General features: G+C 37.6%; 1 protein-coding gene across 3 annotated transcripts in view; it reads left to right on the top strand.

Moving 5' to 3' along the window:
• The first annotated feature begins 246 nt into the window (after window positions 1–246).
• igf2bp1 (insulin-like growth factor 2 mRNA binding protein 1) overlaps window positions 247–23703 on the top strand; it is a 39944-nt gene continuing 16487 nt past the window's right edge. For 2 of the 3 annotated variants that reach the window (XR_014205598.1, XM_082167769.1), the window contains exons 1-2: window positions 255–1059; window positions 2299–2359. Coding sequence is in view for 2 of the 3 variants with exons in the window: in XM_082167769.1 (XP_082023895.1) it covers window positions 885–1059; window positions 2299–2359 (236 nt within the window). In the remaining variant the exon portion in view is untranslated. Of the gene's footprint in view, window positions 1060–2298; window positions 2360–23703 lie in introns of all 3 variants that reach the window. The other variant, XM_082167770.1, reaches the window with a different exon arrangement.

The following is a 23703-nucleotide window of genomic DNA, read 5'->3' as shown; positions in this document are numbered from 1 at the left end:
GGTTTTATTTGGACATAAACTCGCACAAAATGTAAAATTACACTAAATGGCCTTTTGTCCTGCAAATTGTGTCTCAGTGGAATCCGAAAAATTCGGATGAATGTAGAAACAAAAAGGTTAAAAGAAAACCAGTTCTCGTGACATAAAGCTCATAAGTAAATCTGGAGCATGTGTGGGCTAGTATGAATGTGTGTATGTCTGTAAGAAATGCATGCAGAAAGGATATACGGTGCAATGTACAGAGAATGTTCCTGTCTTTCCAAGCACAACCAGCTTGAGAGAGAGGGGGAGCGCGCGCGCACGAGAGAGAGAGAGAGAGAGAGAGAGAGGAGGACCGGCCCCTTCTCTAGCTACTCTGAGACCACGTGGTTTCTTCTTTGCAAACAATTTTTTTTTTAGTAAATTCGACTCGGCTTTAGAGGCGGTGCCATCGCCAAGCGGTAGGATCTGTGTGACAGTGCAGGGTACAGCTTTAGGTTGAGGGGCAGCGAGAGGAAAGAATTTCTCCCGATCCCGCTATATACATAGGCTACTCGCACCACTATTCCATCGTAACAAACATCAGCTTAATTCAAACTGTTGTCATTTCTACAGCGTGCTGGGAATTCGAAGGTTGCTACAGTGAAGAATATTTACCACTCGCCTGCAGGACTTAATCAGACTACAACGTTACTGTTAGTCGAACTTTCCCCTTTTTATTTTGGATTGTCTTGCTGTTTGATTTTTTTTTTTTCTCTACACGTTTTTAATTCCAACCGATTGACATTTGCACGATTTTATATATCTGCGAGTGTCTTGGTCCTTTTTCAAAAATAAGAACGTTTTGACGGAAAGTTTTTATTTTCATTTCTATTTTTGGGGGGGAGCGTTACAGTTTTTCCACGATGAACAAGCTATATATTGGAAATCTCAATGAAAACGTCACCGCAGAAGACTTGGTTAAAACCTTTGAAGATTACAAGATTCCATACTCTGGACAGTTTCTCATGAAAACTGGCTATGCGTTTGTTGATTGCCCGGACGACCAATGGGCAATGAAAGCGATTGAAACATTTTCTGGTGAGTTAATTTAATTTAACGGGCCTTTCTTTAATGACTTACTCTTGTTAACCTCCCATGCGCGTTTGGGTTGTTTAGAATTCAAATTCTACTGTTTTACTAAAGATTTCGAGAATATTGTGAAAGTGAATTGATGATTCTACTTGTTTTGCCATTTAAGTCAGGGCAATGTAAGGCTCTATAGTGCAAAGGTACCTGAGATAGTGAACTTTTTAAGTGCAGAGTGTTTGCAGACACTGAAAGCATTCATGCACACATCAACCACGACTTACTTACTTTCTCTGCTCTGACAGGTTTAAAACGTGCTTTATATTCTACTCTGATAAATAATTGTAGCCTACATTTAGCGTCGTTGTGGTTGTAAGCTGTAGGACGTGGTTCTCCTAAACTCAGTCTTTAGGTTTAGTCCAGCCTACCCGGCACAGCTATAGAATCAGGTCTCACCCCTCCCCCTTTTGGCTAATAGGCCAGTGGAGCTAAAATGAAACATGTTTCCTGAAGCCCCTATTGAGTTAACAGGCACAATACTGAGGGATACTTTCGTGTCTTTAATATATCCACCCATATAGCATTCTTATATGCTGATTTCAACAATGCAATTTCACTGCATCTGTCCTACAGACCACAAAATGTGTATCTCCTCGCTTCTCCACATATGTAGCATGTGACGTGTGCTCTATAGCACGAAGGTCGCCATGCCGATATGGATCCAGTTAAAACTATATCAACCACATGAAGTCAGGGTCGAGATTAATTAATCTTCAGCTGTTCTTTTAATCGCTATATACCTCTTAGGTCTCAACTAGACAGATAATAGGCTATATACACATAGCCTATGTATTCTGTCACAGTTGACGTAAATAGTTTGTGTAGCCCTGATCAGTGACCCTTGAAAGCGTCCTACGAATTCTGTAATTTAACCAGTGCCAAACAAAAAACAATAAAATATTTGTTTAATTACTTTTTACAACACGTAGGCCTACCCTTTGCAACCTCGAAAGCTCATTAGGCCATTCGCAAAGCAAGTTGTACAGTAAAAAATACCGTTCTCTTAACACAGGAAAGTATAACGAAGCATTGGCTATATACAAATCTTTAAGGCACATATTTAATCTTTTAATGCAACGTAATTTTTTAAGTCGACTTTGATTGTGAGGGCCTTTTAAGTAAGATGGTGGCATAATTTGTTAGTTGGGCTTAAAAAAAATAGAAAAAAAATAATTTGTTTCCCTTTTCCAGGTAAAGTGGAACTTCACGGCAAACGAATTGAGGTCGAACATTCTGTCCCTAAAAAGCAGAGGTATTTGCTTTCTCATTCAACAATTGTTTGCATACTGTATGTAAAAGCTGAATGTATGTTGTGTCGGTAGTACACATGTGTAGCCTACTATGTCCCCAGGATCTCGCTGTGTGCTTAAATTGTGGATATGTTTGATTGACACAGTTAAGTTGCTGTTACTTTGAGTGTATATCTATCTATATGAGAATATTCTTTGTTTCTCTTCACGTGATGTATGTTATAGCCTGTGCTTGGGTGTTCAAGTGGCATTTGCCCTTAGCGTTACACCACGTGCTGTTACATTAATAGTTACTACAGCGCTATATCCTGCGTTAGACATATGCGTGTATATTTGTAAAACATATACAATGCTGTTCTCCGTGTCATTTCAATCACTTGTTCCCTGTTGATTAGGCCTTGGCCTACTGCAAGGCCTAGGCCTCGGTGATGGATTCGTTTAAACGGTTCATGCTACACAGATTTAGTTTTCTAGCCCGCTGTGGTTTAGAAGCTGCTATTACTTTGGAACACCATCGTTGTTGTTACTTTTGTGCGGATATTTAAAGGATACTTCGTATGGAACGCCGCTTCAGCGCAGGAGAAACAAAGCGATGCCTATGTGTGTAACAAACTGGACAGTTTTAAAGAATTGTTGCCTAAACGATCATCTATCCGCATCTCTGACGATAGTTATGAGTAAATCTGAATGTCAGAGCACAACTTTTGTTGTTTGAAATTAAAATCATCTTCAGAAATATATTTATTTGTGCTCTGGGAGCTTGCATGGCGCACAGAAGACTGTTAATGTGGAACAAAAAGGTCTCATCTCCTTCGTCCCCACCCAAATCAACTCTCCTTCTTACCCCTTTACACCCTAAACGCATTTTTCTTAAACGTCCAAACTACACCTGACGTAAGTCGCGGGTATAGTGCTTTAAAATGTTGCATCATGTGAGGACAATAATTTGTGCTAAATAATATAATTACACAATTTGCAGTTAATGTTTAATTCGTTTTCTCATATATGTTTGGAACATTTTGTGGTAGGTACAGTTTATAAATGTAGGCTATGTTGTTTTGAGGGACCGCTTTCTGAAAAGTTGAACTAGCGCTTTGTTTGTGTTCCCCATGTTTACGCATTTTAGCTATAAATCTGTTTACTGCTGACAGGCGTGTTGTGAGAAAACGTATGCAATGCGTTGCAACAGTTACGGAAGTCCTGATATTACACTATATGTATATAATAGCTGTTTTTGATTATTATTATTTTTTTGTATATGTGTGACGCAGACGCAGAATGTGTATCCAAATGTATACTGATCAAGCACACTTTTTTAAATTGTTATTAATGATTGTGTAACGAATATATGTTTTAAATGGTCCTTAATGGCATACGTTGTGATTAGTGTTGGGAGGCCAACGTTACACTGATAGTATGACACGTGGTCGCCATTAATGTGAAGAGTAACCAACGTCAGCAATTGAGAAAATGGCGCACAATGTATCCCTCTGTCGCAGGCTCCGTTTGAAAGCACTGGGGTATTCATATGAATGGGTGCAAATACATAGCCTATACGTGTTCATTTGATAGCGCATGTAAAACAGTTTACTAATCCGTGAGATGATCCTGGATATAATTGCTAGGTGATATATTTTAGCTAAAACACGTTTTGCTCTTAAATGCGCATATTTTGTCATTTACGTTTATACTTAAGGGACTTTTTTCCCCCTGTGTGCGTATGCTAATTTTAGAATTCGTATAGTCTGCCCTAGTGAGACGCTGTGTGGTTCTCTTGATTTTTGAAAATTACAAGTAACCAGAACACACACACACACACAAAACACAGAGTTGTGGAAAATGAATTAGAACTGTTAATTGGAGTGGAACTGTTACTTGTCGCCATCTTGATAAACCTTTTTGTGGGGCTGGCCTCTGAGGTGCGGGACTTTAAAAAACAATGCACACCCCCAAGTCAGCATATGTTGCTTTGACCCTTTGTTGTTTTGTATGCTTATTATGTGCTGGTGAGATTGCTACTCTGACCAAATCATTATTTAATTTTTTTACACATTTGTGCATTCACATTTTAAAGTGCTGTAAGTTTCATTTGTTGGTTTGGAGATGTGTGGATGCAGGATGAGTAACAAGATTTGGGGAGGGGTAGGGCGTCAGAGCAGATCCTTTCCTATTGTGCACACCCCTTGTGTTTGGTAACATGGGGTCTGTCTTATGTAAGTGCTCATACGTAAAATCAGAAATGTATTTTGTTGAAGACCTCTTATTGTTGCAAATAAACAAATAATCCTTGTCAAAACATCAAGGCCACCAATAGCTGGTATTAAGAGCATTTTTATCTGGTTGTTTAAAGTAAGGTATTTGTTGGTAAAACTGAAGTTAAATGTGAGCAAAGAATACAGTGAAGACCATAGAGGTTGTAGTGAGTAAGCCATAATGTTTTGTGCATAGAGCTGTGTGGGCGGCTCCATGTCTCACGCCTTGAGTTTCTCCCTGCTTTATGTAATGTTGCATTGGTGTGACGGGGCCATTTGCAATGGGGTTGATGGGCCACTTTTGAAGTTCTTAGGCAGGAGAGATTTTTAGACAAGGGGAAGAGCCACACCTTTATGACAATACCGGGTGTTAAAAGTGTAACAATTGCCCTTCCCCCTTCTTCCAAATGCAACTCTGCACGTTCCCTTCGCCTTGTAAACACCTATATATCAAGATCAAGAAAGCAACATGGGTTTTGCTGCCTTTAAAAAATTCTCATAGTATCAGAACAAGGATGTATATTGACACATTTTGGCACTTGCACATTTTTTGTGTACTAAACAATGCAGCAGAGAAGTAGTGCAAGAGGCCAGTATGGTGCAATTTCATAAATTGTTAGCATAGAACTCCAACCGATATGTGTATTTTAAATATACTATTAAAACAAAACAAAAAACTGTGAAAAGTGAATTATTATTTTCAAAACGGCAGTCTGAAACAATGCTGCACATCTGGTTTTCTGCGTGTGTTTGTGAGTAGTAGGAAAAAAATTGTGTTACTGACGCTTGTAGAACTATTCTTTAGGTTAATTGACAAATAGTGACAGGAAAGACCTGTTGAAGTGTGTGTATGTGTAGCGTTTGTAGGTTCTCCCTGTTGGGATGATTTTGTCTCATGATATTCCATATTATAACCGTTCAGTAAAACTCTGCTGATTTTTCTTTCAGGTGCTTAAATTAGGAGAAAGCTAGAGAATAACACTTACCATGGCCCATGTTTGCTGTCACACCTACTTTGATTAAATTAGAACATAATTATCATTTTAAAGAACAAAAAATGAATTGTCTGCTATCTTGCATTTTATGTGGTATTGTTTTTCTTTAAATACAAAGTAATGCACCTAATATCTAACACATTCTTTGGTTGATTTAACTGGAGGAAAAAACTACTGGCTTACAGCTGGGTATCTTCTCTTTGAAATAATAGCAGTTTTGAAAAAGCAACTCCCAAGTAAGGATTTGTGCATTTAAAGAAGCTACGTCTCACCAGACCTTTGCAAAGTGGATTCAGCGAGAAAGGGGGAAAGAAAAGAGAAAGCTTCGGATTTGAATCGAATCACAGCGTTTGGCCGGGTAAATAAACGAGCGTGTTGCGATTGCATGCTCAGGCAGTCTGAAGCCACACTTGCCTGATCTGTCCTCTCTCTCCCTCACTCGTTCTCTCGCTGGCTCCCTCCCTCCTCTTCTCTGTGTCCTTTTCTCTCCATCTCCGCTTGTGATCGTAGTACTACAGAAGGCAGGGGGAGGGGTTTTTACGGAGAAGGAGGTGCGACCAATCGGGGGCCAGGAACACCTGTGTGCAGTTTCTCAGAAGCCGTTGACGGTGCTGCACACGAGGCAACCTCGTTCTCATTCTTCCTCGCTCTCTCTCTCCCAGCAGCGTGCTTGCTTGCGTGCTGTTTTTTTTCCCCCCTTTTCTTTTCCTGGCTTGCACTTATGCTCTGTCTGTCTCTGTCTCTTTCTTTTGCTCTTTCCCTCTCTTTGTCCCTCTGTGTTGCATATGCTGTCTGTCTTTATGCTGCAAGACATGCATTTTTGATTGATTCCCCCATTTGCAGGGTTGCAGATTCAGAATGTGCAGGCAAACGCTTGTGTCAGTTTGGTCATATGACGTCCTACTTGCAGGGCTTGCCTGAGCAGGAAGAGGGAGGAGAGGAGGAAAAAAGAGTGGAGATAAGAAGAGAAGAGGAGAGGAGAAGAGGGGGTGGGGATTGAGGAGGGAATGCACAGCAGCACTTCCTCGTGGGCTTCCCTTTTTCTGCCGTTACGGAGAGCGATTCTCTCAAAACGGCTGTTGTTTTGAACAGAGAAAGGAGAGACAAAGGAAAAATGCTCATGGCACGTAGACATACTAAAAATGTGAAGGTTAAGTGTGTGCTGTGCCTTTAAGAGCACCCCTCCCATTTTAACCCCTTACTAATGTGTCCTCTTCTCTCCCCCTTTCCCAGTTTTGAACCATCTGTGCTGTGTTATTTGAAAAGGATCGAAGTCCCTTTACCTCATCTTTGGACTATTCATTCAGTAGCACAAGCACACCCAAGGGCTTTTAGTCAAAAAATAGATGATTTTGTGTAAAGGGGTTAAAATAGGCAATGAAAGTGATTGTTTGTATTGAGAGATTTCTCCCAATAAGCATTTCTTATCTGTATAAGCGCCTGTGTTGAGGAAGGATTTGGATAAATAGAGTAAGTAAGAGCTGGTTCTTGTTAACTCGAATGTCAAGGAACTAGTAATGGCGCATAAGAACATTTTCTCCCTAGATTTCCATTTGACAACATTTGTTCGGAGATGAATGTATTATCCGCAGAGTCTTGCTGTCACGAGGCAGCGTGAACAGGTGGATGGGACTTGGCTTGAAGTTCAAATCATTGGTTGGCGCCATTTTGCAGCATGGCTGCCCAAGTTGATGTGGGACGGGTTTTTCAGGGTCTTGCCTGATTCATATTATTTATTTAGTTTTTTACAGCATGTTTAAAATGTAAAACCCCAACTGTTATATTTGGAACAGAATTTGAGCATTTACGTATTTATTTAAATTGTAAAAATGGAATAAATTTGACTTCTGTAGGAACAAACAGAAGAACTTCACTTTATGTTTGAACAGTTGACATTTATCCAAAAAACTAAAACAAAAATGGTGCTATTTGTGCTGCTTTGATAGGCATGATGTTCTGGATAAGAATTACTTGCAAATCACTTGTAAAAGCGAACATTTTTTGTGTTTGTCTTGTTTTGAATGTTCAGTTTGTGTTTTTTCTACAGAACGGCGCAGTGTGGCATTACAGAGCAGTCTATGCATGTGGCTCTGTATTTTTGTTTTTTGGTGCTTGTGGGAGAGATGTGAGACTAGGGGTGTTTCCCAAGGGAAAAAAAAAAACCCTTCATGGTGGTTTAGCCCTCTGAAGTATGTGCTCCCTGTTTGACCCCCCCCCAAACCCCCCACCCCCCCAATGACTCTTTATTTCTCTGTTGAACTGGCCGTTCCGAAGGCGTCGCCATCATAAACACTGGTGAGGAGGGGGAGGGGGAGGGGGGGGGGGTCGTCCTAGAATTCTTTACATTTTTCTTCCTTCCCTTCCCCCCCCCAAAATGGACCAATGAACGTGTATTGAATGCCTGGGTTCATAGTACATATGATGTTGACACAAGCGCCTTGAACTGATTAATATTCATTCAAGTTCTCATTGCATATTTAAATATATGCCCTGCTTGTTTAAGAGCGAAATAGCCTAAGTGAAGTGTGTTCCAAATTGGTTTTGTTGCACTGTAAATAATGAAGCTATTTTGCACATTGTTCTTCTGCAGGATGTGTGTTAAAATGCTGCTGGCTTAAATTCCTGTGCTATTTGTGCTCCTGATCCTGCTTGGGTGAAACAAGCTCATGCACAAGCACAGCAATTAAAATGATTGTTATTCTATATATTATTTAGAAAATATTTCTATATATTTTTACGATTAGTGAAAATAAAGTGAATTTGAAGTGAAAATGATAAAAGATAGCTAGTTGTTGGTTTTCCTCTCACTTTGTGTGCTTTTAAAATGTTAGTTTAATAGCACACTCGAGAAATGTCTTCATCTCTTTTTGAAATGCAGTCTCTCTCCTTATTTACTCATTCATGTGCTTTTTTAGTTATTATATTAAGAGATAGATCACCCAGAGCAGTCATATTTTCCTGAGTAATTTTTTCTCCTGTTACTGAAACATAGCCTTACATTTATAGTATCATTTCTGTGGAATTGCGTTATAATAGAAGTAAACCGGTCACTGTCATAGGATGGGGGAAAACTTGGCTTGTTGCATTTCTATGTGGCTTCTAATAATTTCTTGTGAAGTTGTCATCTTCCAGCACTAAAAAAAACAACAACTTTTGTCATGCATGCTCCTATTAATAGCTTTACTCTTTTAGTGAACTGATCAAGGAAATAATTGTTCCTTGCACCTACAAATAATTATGATCTAAATTAATATCCTATTAGGTTCCATTTGTTTTTGTACATTGCAACAGAACATTTAAAAGCTCTTTCTCTCTCTGTTTCATTAATAATTCAAAATGAGAAAAATCCCAGAAAATTTAAAAATGAGGATATGAGTCAAGTCCTACAGAATCACATTACTTCTGTATTAATCATCACAAGAGCATTAGACCACATATTAGAACAGGGAAAATGTAGCTTATTTTCTCTTTAGTGACTATCTTCCCTCTGTCTTTGTACGTATAAATAATGTATGCGTTTACATAATGTATGCATGGTTATAATGTATGTTCTAGAGAGCAGTGTGCCAGTAAAACTATATTAATTTGATGCTGACCTGCCATTGCTAGCTGTTCACACCTAATACACAGAACATTCTGTGAACTGAATTCTACTCTTGAAGTCAGCGTGAAATTAAAATTCACCATCTATTTTGTAAATGCATGTTAATATTATTGTGAATGATTCATCCATGCTTGTTTAATTTTTTTATTTACATGCATTTACATTTTCCAGTAAAATGAAACTTCTTTCTGGTGACAGATGCTAAATTTCTCCAATCATTTGGTATGCTTGAACCCCGTAGTCTTGGGTGCAACCTCTCAAAATCCAATCAACATCAACGGATAGATACAACAAAGTCCCGTCCTATTTTTTATAATTTTTTTGCGATAAACCATTACTCTTATATGTACATAACAATATGGAAGAAAAGATCTGTCGCTACTTCTTTTACATCGCAACCTTAATGTTTGCTTGCTTTGAAATGGAATTAGCCCGAACTCTAGGTTTTGATTTTGGTGTTAATATAATTTTCAGTCCATATCGTTGCCCCTCCATTAGCTGAATGGACCTAATGGTTACTGTCTGTGCAAAATTATAAGTGAGGTCCATATGCTTTTCCTGTAGTTAAATGCTATTACCAGTTTTAGAGCTAGTAGTCAAATGTTAATCTAAAAAGAAGTTTGCAGTTGTATATATTTTTTTGGTTATTTTTGCTATTCACCATAAAAATGGCGTGTTCACCCTTTTCCCCTCCGTGAGGCCATAGAGATCAGTCAACACTGTTCTTCTCTTTTTAATGCTATTTTCTCTCTCTTTCTCTCTATATCCTTCTTCCTCCCCCCCTCTCTTCCTCCACATTGCAATTCCTTTCTTAGTCCAAATCACTTAAAATGGAGCCTCTAGATCACATGACCTCATAACAGGCATGTGCTGGTATGGTCATGCTATCCCCCCTTTACACACACACACACACACACACACACACACACACACACACACACACACATGCATTTTAAAAGCATAGAGAGGGGGAAGGGCTGACAATACCCCCCTCAGACCTACATGGAGTTATACCTTCCCCTTAATACAGAAACATGCAGCGTAGAGCTTATTCCTCTCAGGTGGAGGAGAGCTGTGTGTGTATGTTGACCTATAGTTGACTAATATTTTCAGATAAGCTGGCTGATAGTGCTTCTCATTTGGACTGATGTGATAGTATTCAGAGCAACATTTCAGTGGACTTTATGAAAATTGATAACTCAATGCAGTCAAACTGATAATTTCAGTGCAATCAAGCTGTCCATTCAGATACAACTTAGGGTGTTGTGAAATAGAGCTGACCAGGAATTGATTTCAAATTTTAAAGGAAGTCTCTTGCAAAAACAAAATGTTTTGTGGATGACAGTTATTTAAAAAAAAAAAATGCTGTTCTTTTTTTCTAGATTATATAATACGGTTTAATATAGTAGTATAGGGTTTAGGAAAAAAATGTGGTCACATGTTGAATTCGTTACTTTGTGTAGCTTATTGTTTAGACTTGTTTTCTTATGACAATTTTGTTTTGATTTCCCCACAGTATCCTCAGTGTTTACTCATGAGGCCCCTGTTCTGTGGACTACTGAGCATTTTTTTTACTTATTTTTTAACCCTTTTGAAGAAGAATACCCCTCCCCCCTCCAAAAAACAACAACATAGTTTTATACAAGTTTTATACAAAGAGCAATTTCTATTCATTAATGATTTTAAGTAAATGGAAGAAGGGAGCAAGGAAAGATAGTGAAGACACCAGTGAGAAGAGAATGTTGTCAGTTGCTTCCATTCACCAGAGGTTCACTTTCAGAGTTTGGTGAATTTAAAAGCAGCAAATGAATAAATGACCTCATGCTTTGCAAAGAAGAGGGTCTTTGAAGTGGAGAAGGATGCCAAAGTGTTTCATAGTTGTGACTTGTATGGGGAAAAAACAAGAAACCAATTTATTAGACGTTATTATTTATTATAGCTACAAATTGTTACATTTTATTTAGTGGTAAATCATTGTTTTGGAACCTTATATTTAGAATGGTATTTATTTCCCCCCCTCTGAAACATGTTTAACTTCTGTCTGTGTAAAGATTCTGAGAAGGTAAGTGTCAGAGAAATATTGGATGTTTAGCTCTTGTAATTAAACTGCATTAATAAAATAAACTTTAAGACAACATTTCAGAGTCCTTAGTTTCTTTTTTATTAAAATTGGTTTATTGCTATTTATTATTTTTTTGGTTTTGTTGAATTAAATTTTCCTTAAGTTTAATGTTTAATTATTTGTTTGTTTTAATTGAAGAAATCTGTGAAATTAATTTACATTCAAAGCAAAACTGTTGCTACCATGCATTGCAGTGCAAAGTGCACACTTAAAATTTTGTTTCTAACAGTGCAACAAATGGAATAATTGAGCAATGAACATTTTTGTGAATATACTTTTTTAAATGTGTTAGACAATGTTAGATTAATTGTAAATTGGTAAATAAGTTTAAATAAAATGTATAGGAAGATTAACAAAAGTAACCATATGAATTTGATAGTCACATATATTTATTAAAAGAAACACCTTTTTTCTCTCTTTTTTTTTGTCTTATTTCTTTTAATTCAAATAGTTCAGAGACTTTGAAAATAACTTAAATTTGCAAACAGTGTCTCTGATGATGCAGGGTTTGTTTGTTCAGTTTATAAAGATGAAGTGGGACTTTTTTTTTTTTTTTTTTTTTGTCTTCATGCAAAGATTCAGTTTTAGCCAGCCATCCAAAACAAGAAAGTCTTGTTTTATGTATGATGGCGACAATTTACGTAAACTATGCTAATTTTCCTTCATGTTTGTAATAGCCTATCAAATGTGGGATCAAGAAAAACTTCTAGAGATGTGACAACACAGTCATGTTGATGATTGTTTGACTATCTTGTTACGAAATATATGACCATGTAAGAAAAAAAAAAGAAAAAAATGTAAACGCTGCTTTATGCAGGTCGAAATTGAGTAGGCCTTGGGAAACGGCTATATGAAATGTATGTAACCTTAAGATAATATCAGACTTTCCCATACACAGGGCATGTTCATTCACATTTTGCAATCTTTTAGAAATGCAGACTTTGTCACTCCAGTGAGTCAAATTATCTGACTTTTCCCAAATAGCTATCATATGACACCTCGCAACTCTAGATACTTCGAATATGAAAGAATAAATGATTTACAGTCTTAGCCTAGATACAAATAATCATGTTCATTTCATAAATTCATAATCTAACGAAATCAGCTATTGTAAATTATTGCCATTCTTTTTATAGCGTGTTTTATGACCAGAACATGATGGAAACTAATCATTTGCGAATCTTTATGGTAGAGCACGGTAAATCCATAGGCTACTTTAATAACAAGCATGTGCTCTTAAAGAGGACCGCACTGGAAGCAATGCCAATCGTGACAAAATCGTTATTAAACCGTGCTGAGTCAGGTGCACTGCATGTTGGCACTTATAGCGTGGATGCACAGCTCGGATCTGTAAGAGACAGTTTCTGTTCCGTTACACACACCCCATTTCCTCGTCAACGTGCAGCTCTCCTCTTCTCGACCAACCCCCTCCGTTGCTCCGGGGTGGGCGGGACAGTGACTGCGCGCGCCGCCTCTTTCACGACGCTGTAGTACTCTCGAGTAGCCCGGTGACTTTATGAATGAAGGCAGGTCTCCCCCTCACTGCCTGCGAGAAGCTGAAGCTGAAGCTGAAGCCACCGTAAAGGGGAGTGATCCAGAAGCGCGAGCGTTTGCTTCTGCTGCACTGCAGGCAGTTCGATGTGGCTCCAATAAATGCGCTGGTTATTGCCGTTTAACGCGGAATAGTGCACTTTATTGTTGCATGAACTGTAGGTTAATGTAATTCATATGCATGTTGATCTCTCATTGCATTTACATAACAGCGGACACTACAACGGTGCAATGTAGTTTCAAATGGGAGAATGATTTCATCAAATAAAATGGCAACATTAGCTATACAGCTGCCTTTTTTTTTTTTTATGGTTTTGGGTTATTTGCAATTTTCACATGCACTTGGTTTTTATGCATTTTTGCAATAGCATGCTTACGACATACAACATCCCGCTCTGTGCTGACATGGATGGTAATCCGGCTCCTATATGTTACCTATAGTTTTCTAGCACATTCTGCGCCTGCCCATGTGACTGAGGTTCACATTGTGGTAAACTGGGCGTTGTCAGTGGAAGATGGCTGAACGTAGCTATAGCCTACACATGGTTATCCAGGCCCACGTTATTCTCAGAAAAAATGTCCGGCTGGTTTTGTATGGTGTGATGAGAGAATCAAATGAGCCTGTATATGTGTTGCTTGACTTAAACGTCTTGATGTAGGCTATACCTGCTGTGCGCATTGGGTAGCGTAAATGCTTAACCATAGCCTACAACAAAAGACATCGCCTTAAAAGGCGGGTATGTTTTCGTGTATTATTGTAATGTACGTTAATGTTCATGATTCACAATGAAAGAATTTGTCTATATTATAAAGTTAAACATTGTTTTGTCATGACATCTCATTTTTGTATTTGAGCTAAACTGTTTTAATGTTTTTTTTTGTTTTTTTTTAAGCCGTCTGAAAAAAAAAATCATTATGGCCTGTTGGTTTTTGTTTTGTTTTGTTGAAACACGCTCTTCGAGCATAATTCGACCTAACTATAGGCTAAACCTGCATACCCTTGATAGTGCTGTTTTCGTAGTCTTATTTGTCTTGTAGCCTGTGTAAAAGATTAAGAAATATGCACACTGATTTTTTTTTTAACACTGTAAAATGTAAGTCACATTGTGTATAATTAAATATGACCCATTTAAATAGCTATAGACTGTGAGAACTGCTTTATTAACTTAAGAGCTGTTTTTTAAAAGTTCTTTTTCCGCCACCGCGAGTGAGTGGCAGGAGGCTAACGTGAATGAAACAGCATGAGACAGACACACTTTGAAAATCAATTCACAAACGTGATTATTTGATTAAATTGAGCATGTGTATTTTCCAAAAGCAGCTCAAATGTGACTTTAGAGGGTGAACACGCGTGTTTCTTCATGTGTTCACTTGGCTCTCATGAAACGGCGAACACACGAGACGAGGAGAGGGAGGAATAATTGTATACAGATTTTAGGTAAACTATATTCAACACTGAGTGTCAGGATAATTTATATCGTTGATTAGCTTACAAAATCGATTAAAGTAGGCCTACAGAAGTCCTTTTACAGCCTGTTGTGATGTTTGTCAGATTATGCCTCGTTAGTGGAGCGTCATCTTTTTTATTCTTATATCGTGCGATTGTTCATTGTAAAATAACTTTAAATGTGGATCAAAATAATATTAATAATACAAATGCATTTGGAATGAGCTCAATGCATGTCTCTTCCTTCAGCTTCATCAGTCATGTCCCGTGCTCTACTCCTGAGTCACAAAATGGAGGCGCACAAACGCGTCATCCATCTTCTGCACGCTGAGTAGGGCACAGCAGAGCCAAGCGTGAACTTTGACCCAAAACTAAGGGCATATTGCCTTTGTAAACTAAATGGATCCCGGAGTTGTTAGTGTCTACAGTTGTTCCTCACATACCACCCCCCCGAACCAACCCCACCCTAGTAGGAAATGCCTGTAGGCCTACATATGGAGTTTTCAGAAAGACGCAAACACTCTTTTGCTATTTTCTCGGAATGAGAAACGCACTGTTTACGTAAATAGTATCACAAGTTGAGTAAGGATTATTTGCAACAATTATGTTAGTGTGTTCAACTAATAAAACATTTAGACAGTGCCTTCTGTCATTACTGATGAGTTATGACTCAGGCAACGCCCCTTTTTCAACAAGCCTGCTTACTTGCCTGTTCTGTGCTAATTATTATTATTTAATTTTTTTAATTGATTTCCAAGTTTGTCAATTTCAATGCACCACAATTTAAGAAAGATTTTAATATTAGCTGTTTTATGTCCTAACCCCCCACCACCACCACCTTTTAAAAGAGCCGCTATACCTCTTTGAAAAGTTCAATTGTTTGCTAGTAACCCCAGTCCTCTGCCCTGCCCTATGGCTCTTTTTAAAGTCCCGGCCAAAGCGTTCCTCATCCACATTGGGGTCAAAGGTTGAGATGCAAGGTTGAGAACTACTTGCAGAAAAAACTCTTTGTCGATGAGATGAAATCTCTCTCTGTCTCTCTCTCTCTCTCGCTCTCCATTCCCCATGGCTCCTCGTCTCACTCAAATGGCCGAGAGAGAGAGAGAGAGAGGATGACGGATGAGAGGGAGGGGTGTTTCACATGATAATGTGCAGGAAAGGACCTCAGGTTTTCTTCGCTTCACCCCCACCGGCTGCCGTTTCAGAGGCATTGCATTCCTCAGCTGAGCATGTCGCTCCTTGCATACTTTGACATGCTTACACATTTGCAGTAGAAAGCCGAGTGGTTTCCCTATACTAGAATCTATCCTATTAGACTCATGCAAGTAAAAAATAATTTTAGTACTACATTCTAAATACATTTTCAAATCATTTGGATTTACTTTCAGTGATTTATATTTGCCTAATGATTCTGAACGGTGTATATATTTTTAAAATCATCTTTCAACAGTTTGCTATATAAATAATTAGCACAAAAATGTGAAAATGGTATGGTAATTCATGCATTTTTAGCAGATTTGAATAATTTTCCACTATAGCATTCAAATGCTTTTTGCTTATGACAATAAGTGCAGTCTTAAATATAGTATATATAATATTTTTTTAATTGCAATTATCCACTTCTCTGTGAGAGTTCAACAGGATTTAATAATAAAAATGTGTCCATGCACAAAGTAGAACATGTGCCGTAAACTATGACTCTTCTATTTCATTAGAGAAGCTTATAAGCTTCAGACTAAACTTCGCAAAAGTATTATACTGTTTATGTGTCATCACATTTAGTTTATTTCTCTCTCTTTTCTTTTTCTTTTCTTTCTTTTTTAAATCGGTTGCACCTTTAGAGTATTATACCACAGGCTGGTATATGTGGAGAATGGCAATCTTGTGATGTAGGTTCTAATGAAAGCAGCACATTTTTGTTGTCTCTTGCTTTTTTCCTTCTTCATTGCTTGAATAATATTTGTATAATTCTGATTAAATTTATACATCTAATAGCAAAACATTTGACCGCTCTCTTACGTTCTTGCAACTGTTTAGATGTCTGTGTGTCCATGAAGGTTTGAACTTAACATACCTTGCAGCTTCTCAAATCTTTGTATTTGTCAAAAAGACACTTTACAGTCACTGGTCACTTTTGCAGTCATTGGTCACTTTTGCATGGACTGTGAAAAATGTACATACTCCACTCTACTGCGTCTATGAGAGTCTAGAATTTGTCTTAGAATCAATTTAGCACAAGGCCAACGTCCGCTTCTCTCCTGTTAAATTTGAATGGTTTGAATGGCAACAGATACATTTCTATTCTTAGTAATTGTGTCACCAAATTGTGCAGTTGCAGCGTTGTCATTGTTTTCAGACTGCATCTATTTGCATTAATTTATGGATTTATCTCTTTATAATGTGATGCATTTGTAGTTGAATATGAATACACTTTCTCCTGCTAGTGCTTGCTTCATATTCTGATCATTTTTCCTGATTTTAAAAACAAAAAAACTTTTAGAGGAATTTTTTTAAAATTCTTTTTGAGCAGCTATTTAATTGAGAGGAAAAAATTAAGTAAATTTTCACAAAAAACATCAGTAACTTTATCTTTTCAGTATATGAGGCTCAAGTCTCAGTTTTGGTTTAAGACAGACCGTGTCCACCACTGCCATGCTATTGGCCATCACCAATGTTCAATGGCTAGAGGCGGGAGATTTATTTTTATTGCTTTCATTGTTATACGACTGTATTGCTGGGGCCGGCAGTAAGCAATATATCGCCCCCTCTCGCTTTCTTCTTCTGGTATGTTACGGGTTGCATCAGCGTGTGTTGATTGCTAAGCTTGGGGAGTGACCTTTCACCTCTCGGAGGAATAGGGCAAGGGGAAAAAAGCAGAGCGGCGAGGGGGTGGGAAGGCCTATCAGGTAATGCAGAGCAGAAAGCTCCACAGGGAGGAGTGTAGAAAGAGGGAACAAGAAACAGAGTGAGAAGAAAGCAGGAAAAAGGGGGGGATGGGACGTCTGTTATTTCTGGTAAAGTTGTCTCACCATCTCTGCTACTCTCTACACCACTTTGATTTATGGCTTAACCCTTGCTGTTCCATTCAACGCCTGGAACCACCGCATCTGGTCCCCCCGGGCGAGAGGGTATCTCTATAATGGCTCTCTACACAACTGAACTCTGATCCTTGTCCTTAACTTTGTTACGAGGATGTTTTCATTGACTTGAGGAACCTCCACGTCCATAGACCTCAAGTAGCTTACAACGTCCCTCCGCGGACTCGTTGTTACGCAAAGAGCGGGAAAGGGAGGTGTGTGGAACTTAGGATCCGCCCCTTCCCCTCCCACACTCACCCGCCATTTTCAGTGTTGGCTGCAGAGGCCTTGCTGTATGAAGCTTCACTGGCAGTTTACTGACTGAAGTTCTGTTTCATTTCGTACCTCTGTAAAACCACAGTGTGTCATGTTGAAGAAGAAAAAAAGGTTTAGCATTGTATAATTTCAGTTATGGCTGTTTATAATTTTTTTTTTTTTTTACATGCAAATTCATTATCTTCAGTATAGAATATAATTGTTTGCTTTCAGGAGAATGCAGGTTAGATTTTTAAATGTATAACTTATTAGTACAATACAATAGTTATTTAAAGTAAAATAAGATTTGCTTATTAAAAGAAAAAAAAGATTTGTTTTAGCTGAAAAAAAATATTTGGTGCTGAAAAAAGTAAGCTACTTTTATTTACACCAATTTAATTAGCCTAAAAATAACACACTTCTCTTTTTTTTGTGCTGTGTAGCAAAACATTTTTTGCAAAACCATATAAACTTTATTGTGCTAAGTATAATCCTACTGCTTCTTTTTTTCTTAGATTATTTAAGAAATATTATATTTTGTTTAAATGCTTTTATAATATTTTTATATATTATTATTTGAATATAGAAAAAGTATATATGTATATATATATGTATGTATGTATATATATTATCATTTCGTTTGAAATAAATTTAAGCAAGAAAATGGACCCCTTCCCTTTGAAATGCTTTTTTTACCATATTAAAAAAGAATATACAGTTCAGTGCAGTGTGTTTTCACACCAGCAGTATTTTAAGCCCAATTGGAGGTTTAAATAAGTCTTATAGTTTTTTGTTTTTATGTTTAATAAAGTTCTAGCAAAACTTTTAGAAAAGATCTGGGATGCCTTTTCATTTCAGATTAATTTCATGCAAGTTGATATTTGCACTTGAATATGTGGACAGTTTAGCTGGTAAGTTAGGTTGATTTACTGGTCAGCAATGTATGTGTAGTTTTATTTATTTTTTCCTTAGATGTGTAAAAACTTGCCTAGAAGACTTTAGTTTAACTGGCGTCATATTTCATAATCTTATAATTCAGGTATCCATAATCTGCTGCTGTGTGTGTGAGAGGTGAATGAATGAGTGATGGAGGAGGGGTTAAGGATGTGAGTGATTTAAGTTTCTTTGTGCATATTGTTTCTCTTTTTCCTCTCTTTCTTTCTCTCTCTCTCTCTCTCTCTCTCTCTCTCTCTCTCTCTCTCTCTCTCTCTCTCTCTCTCTCTCTCTCTCTCTCTCTCTCTCTCTCTCTCTGTTATCTTCCCCCGTTTTTTTTTTTGAATCAACTTCACCTCTGATTGGCTGAGGTGGAAATGGCTGAAAGCAAGACAGGAAGTTGCTCAATGATGGTTTTGACTTCTAAGGGGTGATTTTTGACTTCTTGTGTGCTTGGTTTCCTGTTGGACCTCTCGTACAGTGGGCCTGGAATTGGTTAATTAATTACTGTTAGATCACTAAATTTTTGTAGCTTTAAGTGCCCTAATTAAATGTCAATTATGACTGTTATTGCACTTTGAAATGGATACATTGACCTACATTTACACTTATGTGAAGTATTGTAAACTACAAAATCACATTAACCTCATGTTTTTGTCTCTATTAAATCTCCAAAGTTGTTAGTTTCAAAAAATTGTAGTTCGCTGTATTAAGTTCAAACCTGTATTTAGTGCATGTCTTCAATGATTTCTTCATTTCTCCCAGCTCCTTCCTCCAACTAGTGTTCCTCTGTTTAGAAAAATTCCCTCACACACAGTTGACAGAAAAAGATTCCTAGTGTCTAAAGCTTTTCAGATGATTGCATGGTAAGGCTTGTAGAGCAGACACAATTCAGTTTTTTAATGCAATGTGTCCGTTGAGACTAAATGGAGTGCAATGTTTTGGGAAGCACGTTTATTATCCTCGACAACATGCATTTGTCTTCCGGATTTGTGTCTTTTCTTCTCATTTGACAGGCCTGTGCTCATCAAAAGTGGCTTGGTGGATTTTAGCGCTTTTCACGCAGACCTAGGTTTGCATGCACCTGTGTAGTGCTTACGGTGTAGGAGACTGCCTGTGTGTTTAATGTCAGTGTGACACATTTGTTCTCTGAACTATAGGGTTCTTTGTTGTAAATGTTGAGTGTTGTGAGTGTGTTTTGTATATGTTCACAGGAGAAGCAGATTTACTTATCGCTTGATCATTTTTATGTATAAAAGTTTTAGATACCACAGTAAAATATGTTATACATTTTGTTGATTTATCAAATAAGACAAAGTAACCCTAATGCACATTTAAAAGATTGTCAGCAGGCATCGTAGTTGAGTTTAGTGTGTGTGTGTGTGTGTGTTTGATATTCCTGGGATTCGGAGTGTGTTTTTGAATATAAGATGAGTCTCCATCTGATGAAGATGGCCCTGCTGATTCCTGCTGAGACTGGCCCATCATGCATCTGGATATGCTGGAGGTCTTATTAATGTTTAGCGAAGAGGGTGGTGGAGGTGCACCTACTTTATGTGTGTGTGGGTTTACTTGGCTATAGTTGTTAGCTAAACAAACACACACAAAAATCCACATCTAGGCATTTAGCCTAAGTTTAAAAAAAAATATTGATGTGAAAATTACACTAAACTTTAATATTTTTTAAATAGTAATGATGAAATCACATTTATTAAATGTAAATTATTAAGTTATATAGTATATATTTAACAAAAATATACAGCTCTAATATTTAAAATTACAAAAAAAATTCTATATTATAGCTATAATCAAATATAAATTATTTTCACTATTCAAACATTTGTGGTCAGTAAGATTTTTAAATGTTTTAAATTAAGTTCATCAAGGCTGCCTTTATTTGTAAAAATATTACAATTTAAAGTTACTTTTCTATGTTAATAAAATGTTAAAATGTAATTTATTCCTGTGATTTTTAAAGCTGAATTTTCAGCATCATCACTCAAATCTTCAGTGTCACAAACATCATTCTAATATGCTTATTGGATGCTTAAACATTTATCTATTATTATCAATGTTGAAAACAGTTGTGCTGCTTAATATTTTTATGGAATCCTTTTTTTCTATGGAATATATATATATATTTTTTTTTGATTCTTTGAATAGAAAGTTCAAGAGAACAGCTTTTATTTTAAATTAATATTTTCAAATATATATCACTTTTGATCAATTTAATGCATCCTTGGTGAATAAAAATATTCATTTCTTAAAGTAAAAAAAGTATGCAGATCCCAAACTTTAGAATAGAAGAGTATGGTACGTACGGCCTCATTTAAAATGTGAAGTAAATGTGTTTGTGTGTTTAAGCGTGTTTGCGTGGTATGGAGGAACTGAATGTGCTTAACTGTGTCAAGAAGTATAGAGTTTTTTTTTTTTTTATCATGTGCTACGGTGTGTGTGTGTGTGTGTGGAACGGATAGAGTTTTGCTAGATGCTCCAGCTAGTATGAATTTCAGATCTCTTTACTAAAAGACCAAACAATTGTGGATTTTTTTTTTTTTTTTATATGATGAAAATAATAATTATAATGCTGATAATAATAATAATATATGATTATTGATTAAACACTGCTATACATCATTGCGAACTTCTGCTATAGTCTCTGGTGAATCTTATCTCAAGAAAAGCCAGGAACTCACCTCGCCTTACAAATTGTCCAAATGAGTCTAATTAGGGAAATGCATCAAAAAAGGCTGTACACCACCAATTGCACCTCTCTCAATGCTTAGAAAGGTCACTTGACCGAAATGTTTGCCACTTTTTTCTTTTTTTCTTCGTTCAATTGGAATCTTATCTCAAGCCAGAGGCATGTCTATACTTTTTCTTTCACTTTTACAAGTTCAAGATATGAGTAAACCTCAGTTATGCACTGCTGACGCTCTCCTATAGGACAATACCACATACCAACCCTAACACACACACACACACACACACACACACACACACACACACACACACACACACACACACACACACACACACACACCCCAATGCTATTCACTTGTCTATAGGGCCCTCACCGTTGACCCTTGTAGGGGGTGAATCTCTCTTCTTTTTTTCTTCCAATCTTTTCTATCCTTGTTCTTTTCTGTTCTTGTTATTTGGTCTTTTTATTTGCATTTTTGATCGTCTTTGTAGTGCTGTGTGATTTTGAAATTTCTGTTTCAATGCGTGTTGAGATTCCTGTTTTAACTAAAGCCAAATCTAAACATAGCTTTTATTTGCCACGCCATAAAATACAGAAAAATCCCATGCAACTCTTTCTGGAGAATTTGAGCATGTTAACAGATTTGTGGTTAGTGTCCCATCATCCACTGCTCCATGGCTGGACGTAAGGCCTGCAGCACTACAGGTCAATTCAGAAATGTTTTCGTCTCTAAACAATAGAAAAAGAGACCGAAAGGGGTGTCAGTCCTCTTCGCCTCTTTCATGTGGCCGTGATTTACATTTCCGTTGACCAATCAGATTGGTCAGAGACCGGGTGGGACTTGACATGATGGGTTTAAATGGATTCAAAGGTGCCAAACAAGAAGGATGTTTTTCAGGAGTGGGGGTAGGGATGAAAAACTCTGTTGCGGGTATATGTGGTGAGTGTGGGTGGGATGCGGAAGTGTCAGGTTGGGGGATGGGTTCGGGGACGAGGTGATTGATCAGTGGGAGAGCGAACAGATTGGTGGTGTTTGTGTGGCCTTTGCCTTTTGTTAACATTTGTTGTATCTTTAGGTGCTTTTCGGCTCTTAATTTACTTGAAACACACTGGAAGACATGTTGCTTTCATCTTGAACTCTGAATGATATTGGAAGCAAACAAAAGAAGAAAGTACATACTCTAATATCTTAAGCAAGTGCTCCAAGGAATGGCCTTTAAAAATTTTTTTTTTTATAAATTGGACAATACATGATTTCATTTGGTTCCGTTTGGCCTGGACACGCTCACATTGCTGATCTGTGTGGTGTGAAACCCCCTTGCAGGATATTCCTTTTTCCCTGATTGGCTGTTTTGCCCGCCATTTGCATGAGGGGAGGTAGAAAGTGAGTAAACAGCGCCATTTGCTTTGCTTGTCAACCAGTGGGTGTCAACCTTGCAGAGTTCATAGGTCTTTAGGGTTTCTGGTCTCAGTCACCCGAGCAGAGTTTCAGGCCCCTCCCAAATAACCCCTGACACTCATTTCCCTCCTTCATCCTAAACGCATACATTGCATCAGAAGGTTGCTGTTACGCCCCCTAGAGGTTCCAGAGTGCTCCAGTATGTGTAGGTTATCTGGATAACCGTCTCCTCTTAACTGTGCCATTGTTATGGTGATGGAGCAGTGCCATGCTGCAGTTCTCAATTGGACTTTAGTTGATTCACTTGTTTTTCCTTTTTTTATCTCTCTCTGCATCTTTTTATTCACTGCATTGCTTTGACATTGCTTTAGTTACTTGCACTTCTTTCTTTTTCTCTCTCTCTTTCTCGACCAATGATTTTGGAAGCTTCCGGGGCAGCTGGCATTGAACTACATCAGTGTCTAGTTTCAATATACACATTCAGTCTCCTCTCTCTCTCTCTCTCTCTCTCTCTTTCTCTCTCTCTTCTCTGCTCATTCCGCCTCATTTCCACAAACGTCGAGCAGGACAGATGCTCCCAAGCATCTTTATAATGTTTAATCAACCCAACTATAAATAATAAGAGATTCCCGAATCGGATCACTTTGAGATCTTTTCATTGACCTTACATGTTCTGTCCTCGATTTACTAGTGTTTTAAACTAGAATTTTCCTTTTCTTTGATTGATGCATCTAAAGTTAATCAATACCTTCAAATGAAAAAAACAAACAGATTTTTAAGCAGATAATTTGCAATGTTAAAAAAGAACTTGATTTATATCTGCTCACTCTTATGGCATGTGAAAGAATAAAAGTATTAATGTCAGAGCTAAAATGAAGAACCCTTTATGATGGAAGTTACTGTTCAGATGGATTTATCCCTGTTCTGACTTTGACTTTCACCTTTCCGTGCTTCTCTTGCCACATCATTTAGATGTAGACAAGACCAGGACCTTTCTGAACGCTAGC

Source organism: Leuciscus leuciscus (genome assembly GCF_965113295.1).
Source record: "Leuciscus leuciscus genome assembly, chromosome: 1".
Lineage (NCBI taxonomy): Eukaryota > Metazoa > Chordata > Actinopteri > Cypriniformes > Leuciscidae > Leuciscus > Leuciscus leuciscus.
This window is presented reverse-complemented; position numbering and strand designations above follow the sequence as displayed.